Source organism: Neovison vison, chromosome 5 (assembly GCF_020171115.1).
Source record: "Neovison vison isolate M4711 chromosome 5, ASM_NN_V1, whole genome shotgun sequence".
In the NCBI taxonomy this organism is placed as follows: Eukaryota; Metazoa; Chordata; class Mammalia; order Carnivora; family Mustelidae; genus Neogale; species Neogale vison.
Genome location: NC_058095.1, coordinates 70,612,183 through 70,638,287, shown reverse-complemented (window position 1 = coordinate 70,638,287; position 26,105 = coordinate 70,612,183). Strand labels below are relative to the sequence as shown.

Here is a 26,105-nt window from a genome sequence, read left to right as displayed (position 1 = left end):
AGGGATAAGGTCCTGGATGTCCTGGTTCCATGAATCAGCCAGCCACAGGGAATTAGGGCCTCTCTTAGGACAGAGAGTCACATGTGGCTGGTTCTGCTGTGGCCGGGCGTGGCTAGTGACCAGTGCTGATTTTTCTCCTCCTGTGGGTGGCTTTTGGGGGATTCCCTCCTGGGGACCCCAGCTATAATTCCCACGAGAGGCTTGATGCTGTCCCAGGTGCTGGATCTGATGCCCCCCTCGTTCTAGGCCCCACTAGCTACCGTCAGCTGGGGTGCCCGATGTCCCCAAGGGTCCTCTCAGTCAAGTCCCATTTGAGGGTCCTGTGTGGTCTCTGGGAACTGGGTCCATTTGAACTCCTGAATCTGTGCCTCACCCCTAGCCTGGCTCTCTTTGCTCACTGTGTGCTGCTCAGGCTCCAGGCCAAGGTCACGGGCAGCACTGGGGTCATGGCTCGGCCTGGCTCAGGTCTGCCCAGGCTTGACTCCCCGCCCTCAGCCCCGCCACATACTCTCCGTGGCCCTTTGGAGAGCCACTCACCTTTGTGTGTGTGTGACTTGGCACAGAATTAAAAATACCAAATAAGCCAGCCGGCTGGCCCCCCAAACCCCAGGGGACGCATGCTTGGCTTCCTAAGAAGAATGCTGCCCACGCCTGCTTCTAGGCATCTCAAGCTTGGGGAGGGGATGCCCCCCAACCCCTGGCTGCCCCATTCTGAGGCTTTGAAACCTCAGCTGAAACTGAGCCGGAAAGAGCCTTGTAACATCCTGTCACGCTGGGGTCTGAGCGGAAGAGGGGGAGGGGCCTGGAGGGGAGACTGGCAAGAGGCTGTGGGGATTTGGCCAAGCCCTAGGGGCTCCGGGGTGGGTCACGGCTTCTGCCCTGTTCCTCTTTTTGCCCCATGACTTTTGTTTGTTTTGTTTTGTTTCGTTTTTAAAGATTTTATTTATTTATTTGACAGCGAGAGACACAGCGAGAGAGGGAACACAAGCAGGGGGAGTGGGAGAGGGAGAAGCAGGCTTCCCGGCCGATCAGGGAGCCCCATGCGGGGCTCAATCCCAGGACCCCGGGGAACACGATCTGAGCCAAAGGAGGACTCTTAACGACTGAGCCACCCAGGTGCCCCTTGTTTGTTTTTTGTTTGTTTGTTTTTACATAAACCTTTTATTTTGAGCTAAATATAGTTTGCTCACATAGTTCACATAGAGCCTATCCACTTTCTACATAGAAAATTTCCAGCCGTCCACAAAGCTGTGGGGAGGGCAAAAGACAGGCTTCGACGCTCCCCCGCGCTCACTGATCCATATCTGCTTGAGTTCATGGTTTTTAATCTATTATCTGGAACTAGACAGACACACAGAGACCTGAACGTAGAAATATGGACATACTCTGTCCACAAGGAAATATATTTCTTGAGACTCATCTAGAATGAGCTCTTTCATATCGACGTATGTAATGAGTTCATACAGGAGTATATTTATACATGAGTGTGTATGTGTATGTGTGTGTGTGTGCATGTGTGCATGTGTGTTTCTCCCCCCTAGCTCTGTGTTTCCCTCTAGTGTGTCTAGAAGCATTAACACTCTCAGCTAACACCAGCTCGATCCTGGTGTTAGGATGCTCTCCAAGACAGCTGATTCCAGGCTGACGCAGGAAAAGGCTTCAACAGGCCTGGAACATACTGGTCGAAGGAAGTGCCCAGAGAATGATGGGCACTTGGCAGAAGGACAAGGAGGCAACTTGAAAAGGGTCCCATGGGCCAAATCCGGGACGGTTTGAGCATCCCACATCAATCATCGTAGTAATGGATTCGAACCCATTGACGAAAACAGGAAGGCCAAATGTAACCACATTGATATAAACAAAGGAGGAAAAACTCTTTTACAGAAAAAAAAAAAAAAAACAAAAAAACGAAAACAGCATGCTTTCACATTGAGCCATCTAGTTCCCATCCAACGCCACGGGGCTCTTCCTTGCTTTGCCTTTCCCGGTTTGTGTCTCCTTTCTTTCCCAGAAAGAACCAGGGTTTGGAGCAATGCCACCGCATTTATCCACGGATGCTCTTTCCCGTAATACACAGTTGTTGCAGAATTGTTACCCTGATACCACATCCCGTGACAAACCTACTAATGAGAGGTCAAGATTTATTGGCAGTTCTTTTTGACCTTAGGATCTCAATCGCACAGAGGACATCCAGTGTTTAAACCGGAAGAGGCACCTTTTGAATTGGACTTTGAGGGATGCATAGGAGTCTCCTGGGAAGAGAAAGGGGAAGGTCACATATGTGCAGAGGGAAGGGGCAAGAAAGAGCAGGGTGGAGCCCAGTGTTTGTTCACAGGGCAAGGGGATAACAAATGATGGATCTGGAGAGGAGTCTGGTGGGTGGGGGTAGTGGCTTGGGAGAGCCTTGAATGTCAGGCAAGGAGCTGGGGTTGGGGAGGCAGGCCCTGGAGAGTCCTGAGAGGCATCGGAGTTCAGAAAACGTGGAGGACAAATCGGTGGGGGTGGCTGGGCCCATGAGACATATTGCCTGAGCTGCCAGGAAAGCTCTTGTTCTCTGAAAACCTCCGTATCTCATCTGTGACATGGGTGGAAGAGGGGACCCACTCCCAGGGCTCCCCGGGGAATCCCCAAGAGTCATACCTGGCCTTTGGGGGTCCAAGGTAGAGGCCCAGCCGCTCACAGGCTCGCCGTGCTCCGTGACATGTCAGCTTCCTGTTTCCCCTCCCTCAGGGGCAGCTTCAAAAGCCCAGCACGCTCTCAAAACAAAGGAAGACGGGTCCTCGGGTCCTCGACTGCAGAGGAAGCAGGAAGAGCCGACCCGCTTGGAGCCCAGCTGCTGGGGCCTAGGGACAGCGGGATGGAGTCCGTGGCCCTGTACAGTTTCCAGGCCACGGAGAGTGATGAGCTTGCCTTCAACAAAGGGGACACGCTCAAGGTAGGGGGGTTGGGCTGGGCTGGGCTGAGCTGGGAGGGTGTTAAGAATCAGACGCCCAGGACACCCCCCTACCCCAGACACCCCAGACAGAGTCCAGCTTCTCCAGGTACTGGCTGTGTGATTCTGGACAAGCTACCTCCTCCGGCTGAGCCTCAGTGGCCCCATCTCGGAAATGGGGAGATAACTATGACCCGTCCTTCACGGGCGAGGGTGTGTTGTGAGGATTCAAGGAGACATTAGTATGGTGCCTGGCAGGAGTCTGTTCAACCCCAGGCCTCCCGGTTTTCCCGGGAAAAGTTTGAAAAGACAGTTGCAAAGAGGGAGGGAGGGAGGGAGAGGGATAGAAAAGCTTTCAGGATGAAGTGTACGCACTCTGGGGGTTGGGGGGGAAGGTAAAAAGGTAGAGAAGGAGCTTCCCAGCAGTGTGAAGGAAAGGCAAAGAAAGTCATACCACCAGTTGATTCTGGAACCTTTGTTCTGTCCCCGTGAGATTGAACAGCCTGGGTGGGGGTTTGGGAACGTGACGCTCCACAGGGGGAACCATGTCCACTTATGGAATCCCCTTCCTCTCTCTGCCAGGATGCCAGCACCTATGTCCACGTGAGTGGCTGGTTGGGGGCCCTGGGGATATGTGGCCTGCGGGGAACATGGGTAGGCTTAACATCAGCACTACCTGGTCAGGACAGGAGACATCCTGTGAGAGCTGGGTCTAGTTCAGAGACCTCACTGACTACTTTGAGAGCAGTTTTCAGACTCAGATTTGGGGCTCGGTGGGAAGTGGGACAATGAAGAAATAGGAACGGGATAGGGGGCTAGCTCCAGCTGGGGCTCAGAGTGACCGGTCGGGGGGGGGGTTGGGGGAATCAGTAGGGGTCCCCCAAGGCAACTGTGTAAAGAATATGACATTTCCACTTCCCTCCGAGATTCCTGCACCCATGACCCCCACCCCAAGATGAGTCATGTTTCCCACTAGCTTTTGGTAAAGCGTTAGGCAACTCCCAGTGCGTTTGCTTCTAACAGAGGTGCTTGCTAAGGAAAGAGTGAGCTCACGAGGCCAGGAGCACACCGGAACACCAGGACATAAAGCAGGGCCTGGCCCACAGTAGGCTCCTAATAAAACATGGGGAATGGGGATGCCTGGGTGTCTCCGTCGGTTGAACGTCTGCCTTTGGTTCAGGTAATGATCCTAGGGTTCTGAGATCAAGCCCTGCATTGGGCTCCTTGCTCAGCAGGAAGACTGCTTCCCCCTCTCTGCCTGCCCCTTCCCCTCAATCTCTTTCTCTGACAAATAAATAAATAAAATCTTAAATAAAACAAACAAACGTGGAGAATGTTGCAGGAGAGAAGGAATGGCGGAATCATTAATGTGTTAGCTGAAATGGGAGCATCCCTTGCAGTGGGATTTGCATCTCGTGTCTGCAGAGACCAGGGAGGGTTGGGGAGGGGACCCTTCAGGCTCAAAGAATGTTGGAGGAATGCCAGGCGGTGGGAAGACCTGCCTTTTTTTTTTTTTAAGATTTTATTTATTCACTTGACAGAGATCACAAGTAAGCAGAGAGGCAGGCAGAGAGAGGAGGAGGAAGCAGGCTCCCCACTGAGCAGAGAGCCCGATGCGGGGCTCAATCCCAGGACCCTGAGATCATGACCCAAGCCAAAGGCAGAGGCTTAACCACTGAGCCACCCAGGCGCCCCAAGATCTGCCTTTTTCTTCCTTCCTTCCACAAACATTTGTCAAGCTGTTGAGCACGTACCCTGTGCCAGGCATTGTTCTAAGTGCTGGGGCTATAACAAGGAACCACGTAAAGTCTCTGCCCTCTGGGAGCTGACATTCCAGAGAGTGAGTGATGTAGGGCGGTGATGAATGGACTGAAGAAATCAACACAGGGAGATGGGATGAGAGTGATGGTGAGTGGGAGGGGGGCAGATGGGGTGGTTAGGACAGTCTTTTGAAAGAGTTAAGACCTAGGAGCCCCTGGCTGGCTCAGTCAATGGAGCATAAGACTCTTGATCTTGGGGTCATGAATTCGAGTCCTACACTGGGCATAGAGCTTACTTTAAAAAGAGAGAGAGAGAGATAACACCTTAGCCGAGCCCTGAAGGCTGAGCAGGAATCAGCCATGCAAAGAGCCGGGGGAAAAGAGCACCAGGTGTGGGGTGGAAAACAGCTGGTGCAAAGGCCCTGTGGTAGGACCATATTAGTGTGTTTGAAGAGTTGAAAGGTCTGTGGCTGAAGAGCAGTGCGTGAGAACAAGAGGGTAAGGATGATGTTGGGAGTCAGGCAGGCATCAGGGCCTGTGAAAGATTTGTATTTCATTCCAAATTTGAGGTGTACTCACTGAAAGTTTTTACTGGAGGAAAAAACATGATCAGATTTACATTTCCAAGAGATAACAGATTGACAGGAATGGAAGCAGAGAGGGACTCTTGCAGTCTACTAGGTAAGAAATGAAGATGGCTAAACTAAGAAAAAAAGTCATGACAAAATATGAATGTCCTTAATATGTAAAGAGCTCTTATAAATCAATAAGAAAATCACAAATAGTGTACTAGAAAAATGGGCAAAGCTATGAATGGGGAAATTGCCAAAGAGGCAATGTAAGCAAGTAAGTGCCCAATTTCACCAATAACAAAACCATGCAACCAAAGCAAGTAATTATTTTCCGTTTGCCAGATCAGCAAAATTTTATTTTAAAAAGAATCTCCCAGGTTATTGAGGGTGTGGGAAAATGTGCACTTTTACAGGGGAGTGGTGGACAGGTAAAGTGACACAGTCATTCTGCAGGTAACTTGGGGAACATATAAAAAGCCGTAAGACTCTCCATACCCTATAGCCCAGAAATTCTGCCTCTGGGAAACTGAGATATGGTCAGAGATGTATGTGTGTTCTCTCACGGGAACTCAGGGAGGACTCAGTGTGTCCGCGGTCTTCTGCTAGGTAGTGGCGACTTGGCAAGGAGAAAACGGGCACAGTTACTGCTCAGGAAGCTGAGATTCTGGTGGCAGACGAGGGCCACAAACCAGATTAATAACATACAGAATTTGTCTGACAGAGACAGTGCATGAGGAAGAATGAAGCAGGCGAGGGGTGGGGAATTTGGTGCTAGTTTGCAGTGTGAAATCAACCTAGACTGCCCACCTAGGGATGGTATCAAATATCGTACAGCCCTGAAAATGCTATTTGGGGAGGGCGCTTAATGGCATAAAAAAATCTCATGATGCAATGGCAAAAAGCAGAATGCAAACATATCCACATGGAGGGTCAACTCTACACAGATAATCAATAGGTATTCATTTTGTGGAGGGATGAATTTTGTGGAAGGAAAACTGCCCATCGTGCACTGGATTTGCACCCCCCCCCCAATAAAAAGATCTTTCTAGAAAAAAATGACCTGAAAAGCTAGCACTGTTTGGTTTGGGGACATGAGCCATGAGCTATTATATTACTACTTTCTTTTCTTTTAAGATTTTACTTATTGGACAGAGAGAGGACACGAGCGGGGAGGAGAGGGAGAAGCAGGCTCCTTGCTGAGCAGCGAGCCTGTTGCAGGGCTCGATCCCAGGACCCTGGGATCATGACCTGAGCCAAAGGCAGCGGCTTAATCCACTGAGCCACGCAGGCGCCCCTTGCATTAACTTTTAAACAGACTTTAATTTTCAGAACAGTTTTAGATTTGAAGAAAAATTAAAGAGATACAGCACAAAGGGATTTGGACCCATTCGTCTCAGTGGGTAACAGCTTACCCAATGACCACCCTACCTACCGTTGTTTTGTTAATGGATTGATCTTGATACATTATTGTTAACTCATGAACATTGATTTGATTTTTTTAAAAGATTTTATTTATTTATTTGACAGCAGAGAGACAGGCAGAGAGAAGGGGAAGCAGGCTCCCTGCTGAGCAGAGAGCCAGATGTGGGCCTTGATCCCTGGACCCTGAGATCATGACCAGAGCTGAAGGCAGAGGCTTAACCCACTGAGCCACTCAGGTGCTCCTAATCTGATTTTTTTTACATCTTGTCTTAAAATATTCTTTATCTTGATGCCTGAGTTTCTTGACGCCGCCTTAAAGTTTGTCCCCGAGATGCTTCAGCCGCCCCACTCCTGTGAAACCCTCTCTCTGTATAACAGTAAAAACGTGACTGGGTTGTTACGTTGTGTCCCCTCTTCTCCCTGGCCAGGCTTCAGCGTGTGGTTCTGCTGGCCCCCTTTATCTGGCTGGGCTGGGCTTGGCTGGAGCCAGGTGCGCGGTTCCTCCTAGAGCCATCCCATTAACTCTTCCGGCGAGTGTTTCTCGACCGCCCCCTCTAGGCCAGACCCTGTTACAGCAGGGCCCTCAGGTGGATTCCTGCCCAAGGGAGCCCCCGAGGATCAATAAATCCGAGCTCTGATGTTGGAGGAAGTCTAGGTGGCAGGTGCACCCACTCTGGACAAATGGCCCCCAATGGACATATGGCTCTGGAACAAAGCGTCCTCCTTGTCAGACCAGGCACCTCTGGGGACATAGTACCCCATTGCTCCCAGCTGGAGGAGGGACGTGGCTAGTGGCTTCACCCCCATCCCTGGGTGAATGACCTGGCCTCCAAGACCCAGACCCAGGGAGCCCACAGCCTCCTTGGCATCTCCAGAGGGAAGGTCAATGGCACCTCTGACCCAGGGCAGTTGACCCTGAGCCCCCTAACATGCTCCCCGGGAGCCCTTCCCAGTGGTTGATGGCCACCATTGCAGATGCCAAGCCCTGGACTTGTCCTGGCTGCTCCCTACCCGTCTTGTGCACAGCCCATCGTTGAGTCCCATCAGCGACTCTGCTGACACCTCTCCCGACCCTGACACCACTTCTCCACACCCCCACCCGCCTTGCCTGCCCCCTCGGGGTCTCCCCAGCTCCCAGCTAGACCAGTGCAGAAGCTCCCCACCGCCCCCACTCCCAGCAGTCCCCATCCCCCCACGACAGCCATGACTCAGAGCCTGAGCCTCTCCTGATGCCCCTCCATGGCCTCTCTTGGCTTTTGAAGTAAGATCTCTCTCACCTGCTTCCTGGGGCCTACAAGACCTACATCTTCTGACCCTGCCCGCCTTCCTCACCTCACCTTACAGTGCTGCCCTCCCGCCTCTACTCCAGGCACACTGGCCTCCTCTCTGTTCTGAGAACAGCTCCCACCTCAGGACCTTTGCACTGATTGTTGTCTTGGCCTTGGATACTGTTCCCCATATCTTCTTACATCCTGTTCCATCTTATAACTTGGGCCTCAGTTCACACATCAGCTCCTCAGAGAGGACTTTCTCGACCACCCCATCTACCCACTGTTGACAATGCCCAGCCCTCAATCAATTTCAGAGCACTTAACCACTACATTGAATTACCTGTGAACTGGTTTCCTTCCTTCTTTATTGTCTTCCTCTGCCCACCACTGTGGAAGCTCCTTGTTCCCTGCTGTCTCCCTAGTACTTCGTATGGTGTCTGACACACGGTAGGTGCTCAGGGCATAGCTGAGAAGTGAATGCCTTGGCCAGGGGTAGGACGGCCTCCCAGGTGGAGGGCACGGTGGGAAAAAAGGCTTGGGGGCAGCCCAAGGTGTGGATTTCGCCCAGGGAGGAGCTGGTCCCTTTCCTTTGTGCAGATTCTCATGTCTCAGGGGGTTTTATAACCTTTGAACCATGTGATCATTAAGAAGTCAGCTCCTGCGGCGCCTGGGTGGCTCAGTTGGTTAAGCGTCTCTCTTTGGCTCTGGTCATGATCCCAGAGTTCTGGGATCGAGCCCCCCCTCGGGCTTTGCTCCGCAGGAGGTCTGCTTTTCCCTCTCCCTCTTCCTGCTACTCCCTCCGCTTGTTCTCTCTTTCTCTCTGTCTCTCTGTCATCTTAAAAAAATATATATATATCATCTTAAAAAAAAAAAAAAAGAATTCCGTTCATGTGACCAGTGAGAATATTTCTGGGTCCTCAGATCGGGATGGCAGGAAAACAAAACAAAATAAAACAAAAAAGATTCTATTTGAGATAGGACATTCACACGGCCACAGGGGACTTTGTAGTTCGACACTGCTGCATTCAGCATAGGCCATGAATGTGCCCATTTCATAGATGAAGAAACAGAGGGCAGGACTGTGGAGAGAGTCAGAAGGCAACAGAGCTCCAGGCTCCCAGGCATCGTCCTTGAACTCGTGTCCATGGAAGGCAGCTGACAGGTTTTAAGCGTCCTATTAAGTCGGAGAATTGTTTTGTTTTGTTTTGTTTTCAGCAAAAGTTGTCCTGAGTAAGCCACCTGTTTCCGTCCACCCCCTCAGGGCTGTTGACCTTGCCCAGGCTGCAGAGTCAGGAAGGAAGGAGCTCAACGGGGTCTGGCAGACAGATAAGGGGGTGCTTGTCTGCAAGGCCTGGGCCCAAGGCAGCAACTCTCAGCTCTTCCCAGCAAAATCGAACTAATTTGATGGCTTTGCTTCGGCCTGCCCCTGGGCCTTTGCTCCTCCAAATGCCCTCTCCTTGGGATGCTGTTGTATATCTGATTTTTTTTCTTTCCCTCAACAAATACCCACTAGGACTGCGCCAATGTTGGCACCTGCTCCAAGACCGACAGGAGAGATGCTCCCCTGGCCTTGGGTCTGGACACAAGTGGGGAGTGGAGTGGGGTTAAAATTCCATGGGCCACGGTCTCCCCTAGAGCAGCTGAGTCAAGAAACCCAGACCCCAGGCTGCTGGCTTGCTGTACAGGCTCTGCCTCCTCTGGGCATCACGAACCTTATCTGCAGCCTTTGGTGACGAGCTGTCCCATGTGGGAGGCTGGCCCAGGGGAAGGAGGAAGGCGCCCCAGGGTTCATGCTGTACCCACTCCCCAGGCCCGGTCCATTCCTTCCTGTGGCAGCTTGGTTGCTCAGCCATGGTGACACTCACCCCCACTCAGCTGTTTCAGTTCCTCTCGGTCCACCTGTGGTGCTGCAGAGACCTCACGCCATGGACAAGGGGCCCATGTGACTTGAACAGGCTGGGCCGCAGCCTCATCATAGCCCAGAGGCCTCCCTCGTCTGCTCACTGGTGCCTGAATCCCCACTTTCCCGAAATGACGCCCGTGAACTCAGATTATAGGGGTTTAAAGGCAAGTGACCCCTGGTGAACCATCAGGAGGAGCTGAGCTGGGGCTGGGACTCCCCGACCTCCCAGGGGACCTCAGACCTCCAGCCCACGGCTCAGTGCGTGGCATTCAGATGCTGTGAAGTCCCCATGCTCAGGGGACAGCTCAGGAACTGTGGCATGCCGGGGTGCCTGCTTCCCAAGACTGCATGGTCTGCCAGGGCTCTGGGGGGACAGATCCTTAGAGTCCAGCTCCAGCCCCCCCAAAGTTCAACCCACTGACCCACATTCTGGGTCCCCAACTGTCCAGCCTGGGGAGTCTGTGACCCTCCTGGGGACATGCCTGTGATATTAGACTCAGCCCTTGTGGGCCTGGCCAGGTTCCCAGCCCTCCTCTGTGAAATGGGTCCTGGGACCCCTACCTGGGTCCCTGAACAACAGGGCCTCAGCCCATGGCAGCTACCCGAATGACCTTGTCTCTACTGCCCACAGATTCTGAACATGGAAGACGACCAGAACTGGTACAAGGCTGAGCTCCGAGGCGCTGAGGGCTTTATTCCCAAGAACTACATCCGTGTCAAGCCTCACCCGTGAGTGGCTATATATCTATCCTAGGGGCTCCCCTACCCCAACCCCTGCAGCCAGTGTCCCCACCTGGCCTGGCCCAGGCTGAGCTGAGCTGCCTGAAAAGCTCAGTCCTGGTGCACCCCTTAGGCACGGGGATTCCTCACCCTGCTTCCACTCATCTGCCTGAGGTCCCCTGTCTCTACCCTGAGCAGGGGCAGGGGACAGAGATGGGAGTCCCAGATGGTGGCAGAGTCAGGGCTGGTCCAAGCCACAACCCTGAAGACCTGTGACACCGGGGAACATCCAGAAGGGTACTAGAGGGATGGGGCCCCCAGCTCTGTGCTGGCTGGGCCACTGGCTGCCGTGTGGTCACTCTAGGCCTCAGTTTCCCTATCTGTAACACAAGGAGGGCCGAGGCTTCAAACTGCAGAGGATACTAGAGCTCTCTCTAAGAGGCTAGCTCAGCCTGTGTGAGGATGAGTGAGGGGGACAAGGGAGGGGTGACAGGGGGGCGGGCAGGTGTGGGAAGCAGATCCTGTAGGTCCTGCCTTTGAGGTTTGGAGGGGAGCTGAACACTAGTCGAGTAGGCCAATGCCCTCGGACTGAGGCAGAGTGGGAGTCATGTGTGGGGCATAGGGAAGCCCTATCAGGCTCACAGCAGGTGGCATCCCAGCCCGCTGCTCTGGGAATGGCTGGGGCATAGCCCAGTCCCAAAACAGGCTCCAGTGGCCAAGGACCTATGGAAAAACCGACTAGATCTTCTTGAGATGCTGATGGAGTTAGTCTCTCACTCGATCATTCATCAAACACTAGCCACGGCCCCGGGGGCGGGGGTCGCCTGGGTGATGCTGGAGACACAGGAGAAGTGGCTGGAGTTGGAACAGCCCCAACCCGGGGGAGAGATGGGACATAAAGAAAGTACAAGACAGGAACATAGTCAACCCTGAGGTCACTGGGGAAGGGTTCTCAGAAGAGGTAGCACCGAATGAGGTTTTGAAGGGTGCGTAGGAGTTAGCTAGGTAGAAAAGAAGAAAGGCATTCCTGGGAGAGGGGACAGGGAGGACGATGAGGGCAAACCCATGGCAGTGAGACCACCAGGAGGGCCTCAAATGGCAGGCCTGGGATGGTGGGGAGTGCAGAGATGGCTGAGCTGGGGAGGGTGTCAGTTGGATGTGGAGGACCATGACCCGGCCACATGGCTCGACCTGACAGGCCAGAGACCACGAGATGTATGCGGCGGGGGGAGGGGGGGCTGGGGGGTTTTTCCTCTTCATCTGTCTTCGAGTTATTTCCAAAGCCGCCCCCACCTCCAGCTTCCTGTGCTGGGGAAGCCCCATCCCACCTAGGTCCTCGCTACACCCCCATCTGGGCTCCAGGCATCCCAGGCCTCTTACACAGAAGCCGCCGCCCCTAGCCGGTGTGCTGGGCTGCAGCTCCCAGATCCAGGCCCTGCAGCGGCCCACTACACTGAGTGACAGGGTCAGGGGTCTGCCCCTTTGGCCTTTTACAGCCTTTCTGTCTATAAAGGGAGGGCGCCAGCGGAGGGACATGGAGAGATGCCAGGCGCCCTAGGGAGCAACCACAGGCGGAGTGACCCCCTGCAGACTGGGGGTGGGGTGGGGTCAGGAAGACCTGATATTTCCAGGGGCAGGAAGTGTCCCGGCCAAGGCCGGAAGCCCAGAAGTCCCAAAGCTGCTGGGAAGTCTTGAGCAGATGTCAGCACAAGGCCAGGACTTGGGCGCTGCTGGGGGTTGAGATGAGACTCCACCCATAGGAAGCCATGGAGGGTCCCGGTGTCCGATCTCCTGGGGGTCCCTGGGATCAGTTCTGGTCACTGGTGTCTGGAACGGAGCAGGGACAGAGCTCAGGCCCCCGACCAACCCATCAGAGGCTAGGCCTGGTGCCTTGTCCGCTAACCTCAGCACCTGCCCAAGGCCCCAAAATAGCTGGGGAGAATGCCAGCTTAGCATCTGACTCAGCCCGTCAGGCCCCAGGGTGTGGGGTGGGGCAGGGGAGAGCTGGGGTCCCAGAAGGCCTTACTCGGCCTACATCAGCCCCGCTCCTTCCCTAAGGACTCACTCTCTCCCCTGCCTGGCCGGGGGACCAGGTGCCCCAGAGACACCCAACCAACCGTGCACCAATGGGCGGTAAGGAGGGCTTCCCAGAAGAAGGGCATGGTTCGCTGGGCCTGGGTGTTAGAGTAGAAGTTTGCCAGGGAGGGCCTGAGGGAGTGCTGCGGGAGAAGAGGTGTGAGCTAGTTCATGAGGGTCCCCAGTCTCCCAGGGGCCCTGCAAGCTGGGTGCCACCATCACCATCTCATGGACAAGGATACAGGCACAGAGAGGTTGAACGGTTCTTGCAGGCACACACAGACGGCAAGAGACTGCACGGGATTTGCAGCCCTGTGCTGTGGGTCCTCACTGCCCCCCCAGGTTGTGCCCCCCAGACATGGGGAGGGGGTAGCCCCGGGGGAGGGCCTGAGGCTAGGGACCGGCTGGGCAACCTTTCGGGGAATCCCTGCCCTTCTCCGGGCCTCAGTTTCCACATCAGGGAAATGGGGGGAGATACGAGGTGGCCCTAAGAAGAGTTGGCACTGGCATGGCAAAGAGAGCTGGGGTTCAGGGGGCTTCTGGACGTGTTGCTCCTGCTGTCTGTCCTTCAAGCCACCTGAGGACCAGCCCTGCCTTGTTCCGATGGGGGCAGGGCTGGCCGCCTCAGAGGGTGTGGTTGCAGAAGCCTTTGAGGGTGACGGGCGCCCACACACTGATGCCTCCTGTGGGGTTTTGTGGGTTCTTTGGAGACACCCAGGGCCTCAGGAAACTCCCACTTGGGGCCCCACTGGGCCCCTGTTCCTGTGTCCTGCTGGGGGCTCCCGGGTGGAGGAGCTCCCTTCCCCCAGCCCCCAGCTCAGCCTCTGTCCTAGAAGCCTCCATCCCAGCCTCCCGAACTCCAGGGACCTGGGCTGAGCTTTCCAGATGGTGGCCTTGAGTCCCCACACTCAGCAACTGTCTTTTACCGCCTCCCCTCCCAGGAAATCCATCATGAAACGGCTCCAGGGTCCACACGTCTGGGTGTCAGCTCCCCAGAACCAGGGCTTGAGACACAGTGCGAGGACAAGGACTTCATTTTGGAATAGGAAGTGACCCGGGAAGGAGCCGGCCATTAGGGGTGTGTTAACAGGATGGCTGCTGCTGGCTGCGACAGACACCGGGGAAGGGGGGTAGAAAGCACAGTCTCCCCAGAATGTTCCATCAGAGACAGGGGAGCTGAATGTTTACCCACCTGCGCCCCTCCGCCCCTCCCCACTCCGTCATCACTTGACAGTGTCCTGGGGGCTCAGGGAAATGGGGGAAGCCTTTGTTAGTTGCCAGAAAAAAGCCCCAGAACAGAATCCCAGCATCCTCATTTGGCAGGCGACATGGTGGGGAGCGGAGACAGGGCAAGACACCGTGGGTTGCTCCCTGCACCTGTTGCCCCTGTCCTGGGCTTCAAGGGCTCAGCAACATCCTGAGACAACAGGAAAAAAGTCCCACCTCACATCCGCCCCCGGTGCCAAGCTCAGACGCAGGAAACATTTGCTGAAAGAGGGAAAGGAAGCCTTACAAGGAACAGAGTCTCTAGACCCCGCCCCTGCTTGGTCATGGTGCCCCCATGTGACACTGACTGCTCTGGGCCTCAGTTTCCCCATCTGCACAATAAAGGGTCCAGTCAGAGACCACCTGGACTCTGTGAGGGGCGGCAAGATCCACAGAGGCTGGGGGGTTGCCTGGGCTACACAGCAAGATGGGCAGGACTGTCACTAGGGTGGGGGGGGGGACAGTGTGGGGTCTTACAAGACTCTAAGCATTTGCCAGGTGCTTCTGCATTCCCAGTTCTGTGTGGTCATCCCAGAAAAGGGACTTGTACCTGGGAGGAAAAAAATCCAGGTGGCCTCCGTTTGTGCAGCCGTAAAATGGGTGCAGGGTGAGATCCTTCCTCATCAGACCAAAGCTGCTATTGTTTTGTCATCCATTTTTATGTTTGTTTGTTTGTTTGTTTTTCCACTTTTAAGAATCTATCATCTAAAACAGAAGAGCTCAGTAGGGTTGGCTGGGTGGAGGTTCACTAAGGTTTGATTTCTCTCTTTTCCTAAGGGAATGTTTGCCTGGCATGGTGAGAAAGGCTTGGGCTTGGGACCAAAATGCTGGGATTGGGTCCCAGGTCCTGCCTGCTGCAGCATGCAGCCTTGGGCCTCGTCGCTTTGCATCTCTGCCTCGGCTTCCTCATCTGTGAAATGGGTGCAGTCATACCTCTCATGTCTCGGCACTGCTGTGAAGATCAGCCCTGTCGGTTGCCTGGCACATGGAGAAGCGGGCAACCTGGCCTTCCCACTGCCCTCACCTGCCCCCTCTCTCTGCAGGTGGTACTCGGGCAGGATTTCCCGGCAGCTGGCCGAAGAGATTCTGATGAAGCGGAACCACTTGGGAGCCTTTCTGATCCGGGAGAGTGAGAGCTCCCCGGGGGAGTTCTCAGTCTCTGTGAAGTGAGTTCTGACCCCTGGGGGAGTGCAGAGGAGGGTGGGCAGGGAGGTGGCATTGGAGCTGAGCATGGAAGCACAGGACATGGGCTCCCAGATGGTGGTGGAGGGAGTGGCATCCTTGGAGGAGGGGCAGCTGGAGCTTGGAAGCAGGTCGGGAATGACATGCGGGGGTGGGGGGGAAGCAGGCTTGGGTCCACTGCTAGGTCTCAGGTGCCAGCGTGAAGGGTCTGGCTGGTATTCTATGAGCAGTGAGGAGCCATCGAGTACTCATCCTGAGGGGAGGAAGAAGGATGCCGGGGTTTGAGGTGACAGGAGCAACTGAGGGCAGGAGAGCACCAGGCCCTCAGGGCAGGGGTCCAGGATGTGCTGCAGTCAGGGACAGGGTCCCGCTACGTGGTGCCGTAAATAAGATGATGGACTAGGCATCCAGGCTGCTTGGGTCTGTATTCTTGTTCTGCCACTTCCTGGCTGTGTGACCTTGGGCCAGTCACTTAACCTCTCTGGGCCTGTTTCCTCTGATGTGAAATGAGTCATGACAAGGAATATTTGAGTCAATGTATATATTTTTGAGTCAATAGATGTAGAGTGAAGAGAATAGTGCCTGGTGTTGAAGCGGGGTGGCCGTGCTGGAAGGGTGTGGCTTTGTGACAGGCAGCCCCTCGGGCATGATGTGGCAGCCTCTGGGCAGTGTGGAACCCAAACCTAAAGGCCTTTAGGGAAATGGAGGGAAATGGAGGAACCCAGGCTGGAAATTGGAAAACAGGAATGGGAGTCAGAAGGGAAGGGGTCTGGTCTCTGTCTTTCCTGTTCTCAGTGCCTGAAATAGTAGGGTATAGAGGCAGAAATTCACGGATTATTTACTAAGCTTCATATCATGGGCCAGCCTATTCTAGAGGCTGGGGAAATGGAGTGACAATTGCCCTTATGAATTTCTGCCCTAGTGGGGGAGACAGACAGTGTACAAGGCATCCAGCAGGAGTCAAGGTGGTCAGAGACGGTTGCTCTGAGATGGCCTTTGAACAAAGATCTGAACCTGGAAGCAGAGGCTACCCAGGTCTCCGGGAATGAGGATTTGGAAGGAGAGACTTCTAGGCAGACAGAACAGCAAATGCAAAGGCTCTGGGGCAGGATGCACTGGGGGTGTGTTGGCATCCACAGGAGGTGCCGTGACTGAAGCAGAGAAGCTGGGTGGAGAGAGGTAGCGGATCCTGACAAGGAGGTGGAGTTTTCCCTCCGAGCAATAGGGATCCACAGAGGGTCTGGAGCAGGGGTAGATGTGACTGGCTTCAATTTCTCAGCAGATCCCTCTGGCTGCTGTGAAGAGGAGGGATGGTTGGCCAGTGAGGAGCCAGGCAGGAGGTGATGGTATCTCAGACTCTGGTGGGGGCTGAAGGCATGAAAAGTAGCCAGATCAGGGAGTGCCGTGGATCTGTGATGTCAGGGCCGAATGTCCATACCAACAGTTAGGGTCTCCGTGGGCACTGGGCATAGAGCCTGCACAGAAGAGGCACTCACTGTTACGGACAGCGGTCTTGGGGTGGCAGGCTTGCAGCTGGAAGGAGGCACAGGTGCTCGACTCTGGAGCTTGATGGTGTGGCCGCTAAGAATCCCTTTTCTAGGATGGAGTTGGTCCGCAGCCAATGGCTTGATTGTCCAAAGGATAAATGAACACAGGACCCCTTTGATGGTTAATGGGGGTGAGGAGGTGGGTGAAGAGCCTTCTAGGCTCTTCTGGACCCTAGGGTGAGCTCTGTGACTGGTATGATGTATGCTGGTCCCTTTCTATTTCTGATGGTGGAGTGCGATTTGCATACCGGAGCGCCGTGTGGTGGTGAGTTCCCCGTCTGGGCCTGGGGCACCCAAGTGGAGAAGACTGCTGTGGTCAGGAAAGCTGCTGGTGGGTGGGTGGGGGGGAGGTTGTAAAAATGATCCAACTTATGAGAGTTCACAGCACTTACCTGATGCCCTCCAAACTCTGCAGACAGCTGTGGGCTCTTTTCTCTTCCCTCCCCCAACACCCACCTCGGCGAATAGGCTGGTTACCCTAGGGGATGGGAATGGCTCTGGCCCTACTTTAGCCTGTATTTTCCCATCCTAAAAATGGGAGCAACGTCAGTGTGCACGTGTGTGGGAGGTGCTGTGAGTTCTTAGTCCTGACCCCACCCCTGCCCATGGTTGTGGACACCTGGAGTAACTCCCTTCCCCATTCCCTTCTCCCCGTCACCTTCCCACCTCCACAGCCCAGCCCCCACTTCCCTCTTGGGTTCCTGCAAAAGCAGGAAATGGCAATTTTCCATGTGCTGGCTGTCCAAGGGCCTGGTTGTCTGGGAATGGAGCCCACCAGTTGGGCTGGGCCAGCTCTGGGTGCTTCCAGGAATCCAAAGTCCAAGATCACCCAGCAAAGCAGGGGCACAGGGGAGTCACTGGGATAGCTTCTGCAGCCCTAGCTGAGGGGAGGTGGTGGGCCTTCCAACCAGCCCCCAACAGCCCCCCCATCCCCCTCCCTCCTCTGCTAACAGATCCGCTGCCTGAACTTCCAGCATTAAGACCCTGTGCACTGCCCTCTTCTGGCGCTTCTCGGTAAATGCAGCCCCGCCCGTGCACAAGCACAGCTTCCGACCCAAACGTGTGTGTGTGTGTGTGTGTGTGTGTGTGCGCGCGCGCGCGCGCGCGCGCGCGCTTCTCGGTAAATGCAGCCCCACCCGTGCACAAGCACAGCTTCCGACCCAAACATCTCAACCGTGTGTGTGTGTGTGTGTGTGTGTGTGTGTAAGAGAGAGAGAGCGCAAGCGCCACAGAGCAGAACAGGGAAAGGAGTCAAACCAAGTGTGGTGGAAGAGTAGACACGGCCTGGTCCAGGGGTCTCCACGATGAATGAATAAATAAGGGGAATTCAGTGACAGGGGACACCGACACCTGGCGAAGGAGGCGACATCTGAGCTGGGCCCTGAAGCCTGAGTAGGAGTTTGGTGCACAAAGACTGGAGACGGAATGCAGACACAGGGACCAACATGGGCAAAGGCCCGCAGTTGGGACAGTGGGGGGTGGGTTTGGATAGCACAAGTTTGACCAGGAGGGGAGACAGGCCTTCATAGGATTCAGTGAGCGTTGGTGAGCAGGGGAGCCAGCACCAATGTCCTGGGAAGAGGTCTGGGCGTGTAGGTCTGGGCCTCTGTCCAGAGAAATGCTGGTTCGTGCCCCTTGGTGCCTCCCCCAAGGTATCCTGCCTGGCCAAGCCCCCAGCCAAGGTCAGAACCGGCAAGAGCTTCCGGGCCTCTGCTAGCTGTAGTTTGTGCACAGCGCCACCAGGTGGCGGCCTCCACCGTGGGTTTCGTCCCAGTCGAGCCAGGGCTGTACCTAGGTCCCGCTCCCCTTCTTGGTCCATTGTCTCTCACGGGGGTGTTTCAGTGGCCCTTGGAAGATCACTGGGCAGGGATTAGAGTAGGAAACAGACTCAGAGGGCGTATATGGCTATGAGTGTGGGCTTTTGAGCAAGAATCTCAGCTCTGATACCTCCTACCTGCCTAACCCTCGGCAAATTACCTTCTGAGCCTGTTTCCTCATCTATAAAATGGACATCCATGTCAAGTGCTTAGTATGCCACCTAGAACATGGTAAGTGCTCCGAAAATGCCAAGTGATAGTAGTTATCATTATATTTCCCTGTAAGGGCCACACGGTGCCTCCCAGCCCCCTGTCCCACAAATCCAGAGTGGCAGGGGACCCGGCTCTCATCCTGACTTTACTCAGAACTTGCTGCAAGGCAGATCCTGGCTTTCTTTTGGCAGTAAGGTTTTCATCCACAATGTGGAGGCAGTAACCCCAAGTATCACAAAGTCCGGGGACCCAGTGGGCATCCAGTAAAGTGACAGCTGTGCAGATTCATGTGTGAGAAGATTTCTGCCCTCGCTGACTTGGCTTTTGGGGACTCTGACCCCATGACACGTGGCATCTCCCGCATGCTCATGCCAAGCCCCATAAGGCTGTCAGAGGTGGGATTTATGGGCCGGCCTGCCTCATGGAGGATAGTGGCCACACTGGCTGCCCTTTACATGGTTACAGAGGACTCTTTCCCCTCCAGCTGCAGGGGCACATCTGAGCGCACAGCCAGCAGACCGGGGACCAAGGCTGGGGCGCAGTGCCTGGGCTGTGTGACTTTTGCCCCATGCTCCCATCCAGGCTCTTCTGCTGTGAATGGCGGCTGGTTCCCCAGTGCCTTTCAGGCCGCAGGTGCCCTGAAGTCGATGCACATGTGTTCGCTCTGGCCACGGAGTATCTACGGCGCACCAGACCTTGTCCAAGGCGCTGCAGATGCAGCTGTGAACAAAATAGGACCAATCTCTCTGTCCTTTAGGCACTCGTTTCCACTGGGGTGACAGACAAGAAACAATTCGCAAATTATAGGAAATCTTGGGAGATGATAAAGGCTCTTGGGGAAATGAAGCAGGACAGAGGAAGTGGCAGAAGGTGGAGGGCGCTCCATTAGGCAGGCAGAAGCTGAGAGGGAGAGGAAGTCATCCCCAGAAGCCTGGGTGGCAGGAAGCTATAGCTCAGAGAGGTGCAGTAATTTACCCAAGGTCACACAGCAAGGAAGAACAGAGCAAGTACCCATTGACCTTCTGTGCCTGGGCAGACCCCTTCTACCTTCTATCCTCCTTTCCTGAGTCCTGACAATCCATGGATCCCTGCCAAGGTCACTGTGATCCTATTTCACACCCACTGCACTCCTAAGTATCCCTTCCCCCCACTCCAGCCTTGGGAAGGCAGAGGTTAGAAGGGTCATGCCTCGTGGAGATCATCCCGTGGATAGTTAGCACACAGGCCTCCGCCCAGGAGGGCCTACCATAGGCCCTAGCTGGGGCAGTCCTGGGCCTCCTGACCTTACCCCAGCCTTCTTTATCCTCCCTATGTTGTCACTGTCCCTTAGCTGCAGTGGCCGTTGCCACCAGGCCAGAAAAACCTGCTGGGCAGGACAGGCTGCTGCTAGCATTGGGCCTCACTTGGTCCTTGAGGGACAGCCCAGAGGCCAGGCCCATCCCCTCTGCCCCTGGGGAGGTGGCTGCGGGGGTCACACACAGAGACAAAAACACACCCATGGCTGTGAAGAAAGGGACCCACAGGTGTTGTCATTGTGGCAGAGCAGAGAGAGGACCCCCCAACACACACACACACACACACACACACACTCAGACACATGGGGCACACAGGCCAGGACACACACATGAACCTCCCAGGCACTGGCCCACTGTCAGGGACTAGCTTCCCTCTCCTGGCCTCGCCCAGGCTTCGACCCCTATCCTGGCTGCCCTTTCCTTCTCCAGCTCAGGAGGACTCATCCAGCAGGGTGTCAAGGGTCATCTGGACACAGATATGGGTCTCCCTCTGTGCCCTGTAGCTGCCCAGGGCCTGGGAGTGAGGGTTTGAGGTCTGGAGAGCCTGCAGAGGATCTAAGGGGCTCTCAGACCACCTGCCTTGAAGGATGGCTAAGGCCAACACCAGGCAGAGTGAAGGGACAGTGCTCCTGGGAAAATCACAAGCAGGGGCCCCATGAGGCCACAGATCAGCTGGCTGGAGGTGGGTGGCTGCCTCAGATGCTGAGTCCTTAGGGTCGTCCATGGAGATGGCCCTGCTTGGCCTCAGACAGGTGCGGTCACTGATCAGAAGGGGCCTCGCCCAGTTTCCACTCAGAGCAGCATCACCAGCATGGCCGATCCTGGCTGTGGGCAGGCCTCTCTCCTCTCTGGGCCCCGCTCTCCTCACTGTAGGACAGGATGCTGGGACCAGATGGGAGAAGGGACAAGACCTGCCGTTTAGAGCACTGATATGTACCATACACAGGCAAGGGGCCTGGACAATGCAAGCTTCTCCAATTTGAGAATTCTCCAATTCTCAGATTGGAAGGTTCTAGAAGTCCTGGATCCCTTGCTCCTTCCCTGCCTCATCTCCGGTTCTCTACTCGCTGATCCTCCTGTGCGAGCAGGGAATACTTCATTCTGGCTCACTTTCCAGGTGGTCACTTGGGGGTTGAGATCTCCTTCACAAACCTACCAGGCATTTCTCTGCCCCTTTACCTGAAGGGGAGGGGCTGCCCATGCTCCAGGCTCCTCCCTGGGGACCACCTGGAGTCAGAGCCTTCTGCCTCTGCACTGGGTGGCCGAGACGCGGAGTCCTTGGGATCCCTGGTTTCCCGGCTTCTCACTCGCACAGCCTTTGGTTGACAGACACTCCTCCCTGTGCACCCCTACCAAAGTCTAGGGGCTGGGGCCGCCCCGATCTTGCTGGGACAGGGCACCCGGGAGCCATCAGGCTCATAGCTGCCTCAAGGAAAGTGGGTGGCCTCTGGGAGGCTGTGGCAGGCCAGACAGGGCAGGAAGCACCCTCCGCCTGCCTGCCCTAGTTCCGTCCCAGGAACAGAGACCTGCATGTCCCCTGGTTCACAGCGGCAGCCGCTTAGTCACCTGGGAACAATGCCTGCTGACAGCACATGAGTGGCTTTGTCTCAATTTGGAATCTTTTCTCCACTTGGTCCCAGAGCCTCCTGGGGCGGGGGAACTGGCTCCCTTTGGAACTACACTGCCCTGAGATCTGGACATGTCTTAGAGGGTCAGGTCTATTTCAGGACCCCTGGAGGGCTGGATCACAGCTCAGAGCAAACAGGAGAGGGTTTTCAGGAACTAACCACCCTGATGAGCACTTAAAGCCTCGGGCCATGACTCTGCGTTCCCCAAGTCCAGCCTTTCCCAACTGGGCTAGACCATCAGGGCCTAGTCCTGCCTCCCTATCTTTTCCGTGCAAGCCATTAAGAGAAGTGGGTTGGAAGGAGAAGGCTGTATGAGGGTCTGAGAAACCCAAGAAGACCTCTGCCTCTGAGTTGGGCCATTTTACCTGGGCTTTGAAGTATGAGTAGTAGTTTAACTGGAGGAGAATTTAGAGAGAATCATGTATGCAAAGGCCTCGAAAAGAGATATGTTTGAGTGCAGAGAGAGGGGTTCTATGTGGTTTGGACCCCTTAACATACGAACCCGGGCTGCGGGCAAACCCTGGCTTATAAAACAAGATTTAAATTTAGAACCCAGGAGGTGCTTTTGCCTTTTTTACTATCAAGTCTTCACACCACTGTTTGGCTCTCACTTAGTCTTTCACAAAATGAGAGCACAGACTGTGGCTCAGGTGGCCAAGGGGCCAGCGCATGCCCAGTGGCCCGCCTGTGTCCCCAGCACACATGCATGGCCACGCTCACTGGCCCCAGGCTGCCTGGGCTCCCTAAACCTTCCTAAAGCTTCTTCCTGCTGGGGAGCTGAGGGTCTACTGTGTTCTCCCTGCAGCTGCCCGCAGTCTCCCCCTCACCCCCTCCTTGGGCAGGTGAGGACACTGAGGCCCAGGTGAGCTGACCAGAGACAGGAAGGATGGTTGTGATTTGACCAGGCACAGAGGCCAAGAGAGGGAAGGGCTCCTGGGGACCACAGCCCAGGGAGTAGTCCTGGACTTGGGATGACAAGGTCTACCACAATTGGAATAATTATTATTCCTATTGTTATATGGTGAGAACAGGGGAGTGTGCTAGAATGACACTTGACATGAGGCCCCAGCTCTGGCTTTGCTGCCATGTGACCCTGGGAAGGTCATGGTTTGCACTCTGAATGTCAGTTTCCCTACTGTACAAAGGCCCCGATTTGCACCTCCTGGGCTATGTGGTGGGCCCCCGCCACTTCCGCAGCAGTGAGGGAAATCATAGTGGTTTGTGTTGCCCTTTGTCAGAACCCATGCCAGCACCACCCCCGGTCCCAATCTGTCATGGCCTGTCCTGGCCTGGGACATGAGGCATGTGGGAAGAGAGTGTATGAAATGTATGAAGGAAACGAGGCTGGGCACAGTAGCCGAGCCAGATCTTGAGTCCGAGGTGTTAAGATTTTATCCAGAGAGCAATGGGGAGCCATAGATGGTTCTTGAGGTATGGGGTAGGAAGAGACATGAAGCGCCCAATACACGGGCAGGCTTTGTCTGAGTCAGGATGGCCTTAGGACTCATTCCTCAGGGGGGACTGTGAGGCCCAGGAGAGGGGGATGGGGGAGAATGTCACTGCTAGGGGAGAGGAGGAACTGTCTGGCCACCTCCTTCTCAGAGGAACCCATTTAATCAACCATAAGCAGCATTTTCTGAACACTTATCTGGAAGGGAGTCACTACCATTATGAATAAGCTGAAGTTTAGAGAAGTTCAGTGATTTGCCCAAGGTCGCACAGCGGCCAAGGGGCCTGTTCCAGCGCCCACACCCGTAATTCCACACCGCACCGCCGAGGCGAGTCACCGGGTTTCCCACTGGGGCCAGGTCAGCGGCCCGGGCCCTGCCCCTTCTCCCAACCGCAGGTGTCACCGGGAGCCAGAACGGCCAGCTTCCAGGTGAGGGTGAGGAGGGAGGCCCGGGGCGTGAGTGTGTGTGTGTGTGTGTGTGTGTGTGCCCACGCTGTGCGGGCAGGGACAGCCCCCCCCCCCCCCCCCCGGGACCCGGCTCAGGCAGCTCCTCTCCCCCAGCTACGGCGACCAGGTGCAGCATTTCAAGGTGCTACGCGAGGCCTCTGGGAAGTACTTCCTGTGGGAAGAGAAGTTCAACTCCCTGAACGAGCTGGTGGATTTCTACCGCACCACCACCATCGCCAAGCAGCGCCAGGTCTTCCTGCGGGACGAGGAGACCCCGCTCAAGGTAGGCGGGCGGTTCCCGCGGGGGCGGAGACACCTGCTGGGACGGGGCGTGGGCGTGGCCTCCCTTCCTTCCACCCCCCGCAGCCCCGCGTTCTGAGAGGAGGGGGCCAGCCCAGGCTATGAAGTCCTATCCTGGGGGTGCCGCGGGAGGACAAGCAAGGGTAAAAACGCAGAGGGAAAGAAAGGGAAAGAGCAGAGTGGACATTGCAGGGGGCACCCCGTGTCTGGCTTGTGTTCAGCTCCCGGCGCCGTGCGTGGTCACAGAAGGCCTTCTGAATGCACGAGGGTCCTGATACCTTGCCGACCCTCCTGAGTCTGCTGGGGGCCTCATCGTCGCCATTGTACGAGTGAAGAAACTGAGGCTCACCCAGGACCACCTGTGGGGTTGACTCCGTCCCAGTTTCTGCCCCCCAGGAGCCGGCCTTGGGTGGGGTGGGGGCAGTGTGAGGAGAGTTCGTGGGCGATGTGCTGGCCGGGCTCAGGGTGTGATTAGAATGATGACAGCAGCCAACGGGGTTATTAGCCTCGACAAGTGCTGTTTTCTTCGGGAGGGGGTTGTGGGCAAGGCCTGGGGCTAGAGGTCAGGACCCTAGGACTGCCCACAGGAGCTTGGGCTCTGCAGAGGGTCCAGAGTGCAAATCCTGGGGAGGGGATGCAGGGCTGCCCCAGAAAGGCTCTAGTCCTGCCTGTTCCTAGACCCCCCAGCACGTGTGACCTCAGGGTCAGTTCAGTCCTCCACTGGGCCTCAGTTTCCCCACTGTCCAAGATAACGAGGATCTCATGTGCCAGGAGAGTCAAAGCATGCCTTGGGAGACCCCCCCATTAATGCCTTTTCTGTGCCCCCAGCATGTTTGGCCTCCTCAGCCTGCCCGTGGGGGCTGGGTTAGCTGTGAGCTCACAGTCTTAGCAAACTGTTCCCCTGCTAGGCCTCTGTCCCAGATCTCCATCCTCTCCCCTCCACTGCCTGGGCCAGATCTGCCTCTGGAGAATGTGACAGAGTCAGATAGGGCTGGCCAGGGGTGGGGGGGGGTGGCGGGGAGGCAGCTCTGCCTGAGGGCTCCCCACGCCCACTGCTTTCCTCCAGCCTAGGCTCTGGGGTCACCCACCCTGTGGGATCACTCCAGAACTGGCTCAGTCCCCTAGGACCCGTGCTACCGCCTCCTCCTTCCTGGGCAGAGAACCGCTCATTAGAGCCCGTCTGCTGATCCTATCACCCATCCTGGATAAGATTCCACAGGCTCAGGACAGAGATCCTGGTGGGACAGGCAGGGCAGGGACACTGGGTGTAATCCTCACGGCGCCAGGCCGACGTGCCTACAGAGAGCTTTGTCCCACTGCTATTTGCAATTTGGGGATACTGAGTCCTAAAAGGGCAGAGTCTTATCCCAGGTCACCTTGGGGTGTAGATAGGGCAGGAACCCAGGCCTGAGAGCTGGGAGCAGCTGTGGGCAACATGGTCTCCCAAAGCCCGGTGAAGGGCAACAACTCCTGGGACCAGACAGTCCTGGGGCTCCGTGCAGACATAGTCTCTGGGCTCCGTGCAGACACAGTCTCTGCGCTGCAGACATTCAGGGACAGGCAGCTGGGGGCTCATGGTGTTGGGGGGCCATCTATCTGGATCCAGAGCCAGAAGCAAATTCAAGTTCAATTCTGCCCTCCCCCACCTGAAGCCAATCACTTCTCTTGTTGGGGCCTCCTGAAAATTCCCCACTAACCACCTCCTCCCCACACAGGCCTCCCAGGCCTGCTTTGCCCAGGCCCAGTTTGACTTCTCGGCCCAGGACTCCTCACAGCTTAGCTTCCACCGTGGGGACATCATCGAGGTCCTGGAGCACCTTGACCCCCACTGGTGGCGGGGCCGGTTGTGCGGACGAATTGGGTTCTTCCCTCGGAGCTACGTCCAGCCGGTGCAGCTGTGACCGGGGTGCAGCCCGGGGACGGGGGCAGAGCCTGCAGTCCATCCAACCACCAGACACTGAGCTCTGGAGAGAAGACGTGGACGCCCCATCCCTGGGTCCCACAGGGCTCAGCCGAGGGTCTTGGACCAGAACGTGGGCCTGCTGGGCCTGGGTGCCTGCTGCTTCGTACAAACTGGGACGGGCCCTGGGGCCAAAGAGCCACTGTGATATTTGGTGCCCACCAGGCAAGGTGAGCTCCCAGGGCTTCCCGCTGGCATCTTCCCATTGGCCACCAGCTACAGGGTGCCCTGGGGCAGGGGCACAGAAGCCCCCCAACCTCCCACCATCAATGGCCCCAAACTCAGGGAGACCTGAGGACGCCCATGTTGCAGGAATTTGGGGGCTCTGCCCAAGGAACCATGCA

At 55.8% G+C, this 26,105-nt stretch overlaps 1 protein-coding gene across 1 annotated transcript; it reads left to right on the top strand.

Annotated features, from left to right (window-relative positions):
- Window positions 1–1,100: 1,100 nt before the first annotated feature.
- On the top strand, window positions 1,101–25,770 carry LOC122906875 (GRB2 related adaptor protein). Its single transcript, XM_044249342.1, has 6 exons — window positions 1,101–1,116; window positions 2,731–2,935; window positions 10,492–10,589; window positions 14,966–15,088; window positions 23,616–23,784; window positions 25,517–25,770. The coding sequence occupies exons 2-6, from the start codon at window positions 2,858–2,860 to the stop codon at window positions 25,700–25,702; spliced, it is 654 nt and encodes a 217-aa protein (XP_044105277.1). The 5' UTR covers window positions 1,101–1,116; window positions 2,731–2,857; the 3' UTR covers window positions 25,703–25,770.
- Window positions 25,771–26,105: the final 335 nt, after the last annotated feature.

Excerpts from the sequence above, each read along its gene's own strand:
- LOC122906875 (XM_044249342.1), top strand. The coding sequence starts at position 2,858 with ATGGAGTCCGTGGCCCTGTACAGTTTCCAGGCCACGGAGAGTGATGAG. Across the intron at positions 15,089-23,615 it reads GAGTTCTCAGTCTCTGTGAA|CTACGGCGACCAGGTGCAGC; the intron begins GTGAGTTCTGAC and ends CCTCTCCCCCAG. Across the intron at positions 23,785-25,516 it reads ACGAGGAGACCCCGCTCAAG|GCCTCCCAGGCCTGCTTTGC; the intron begins GTAGGCGGGCGG and ends CTCCCCACACAG.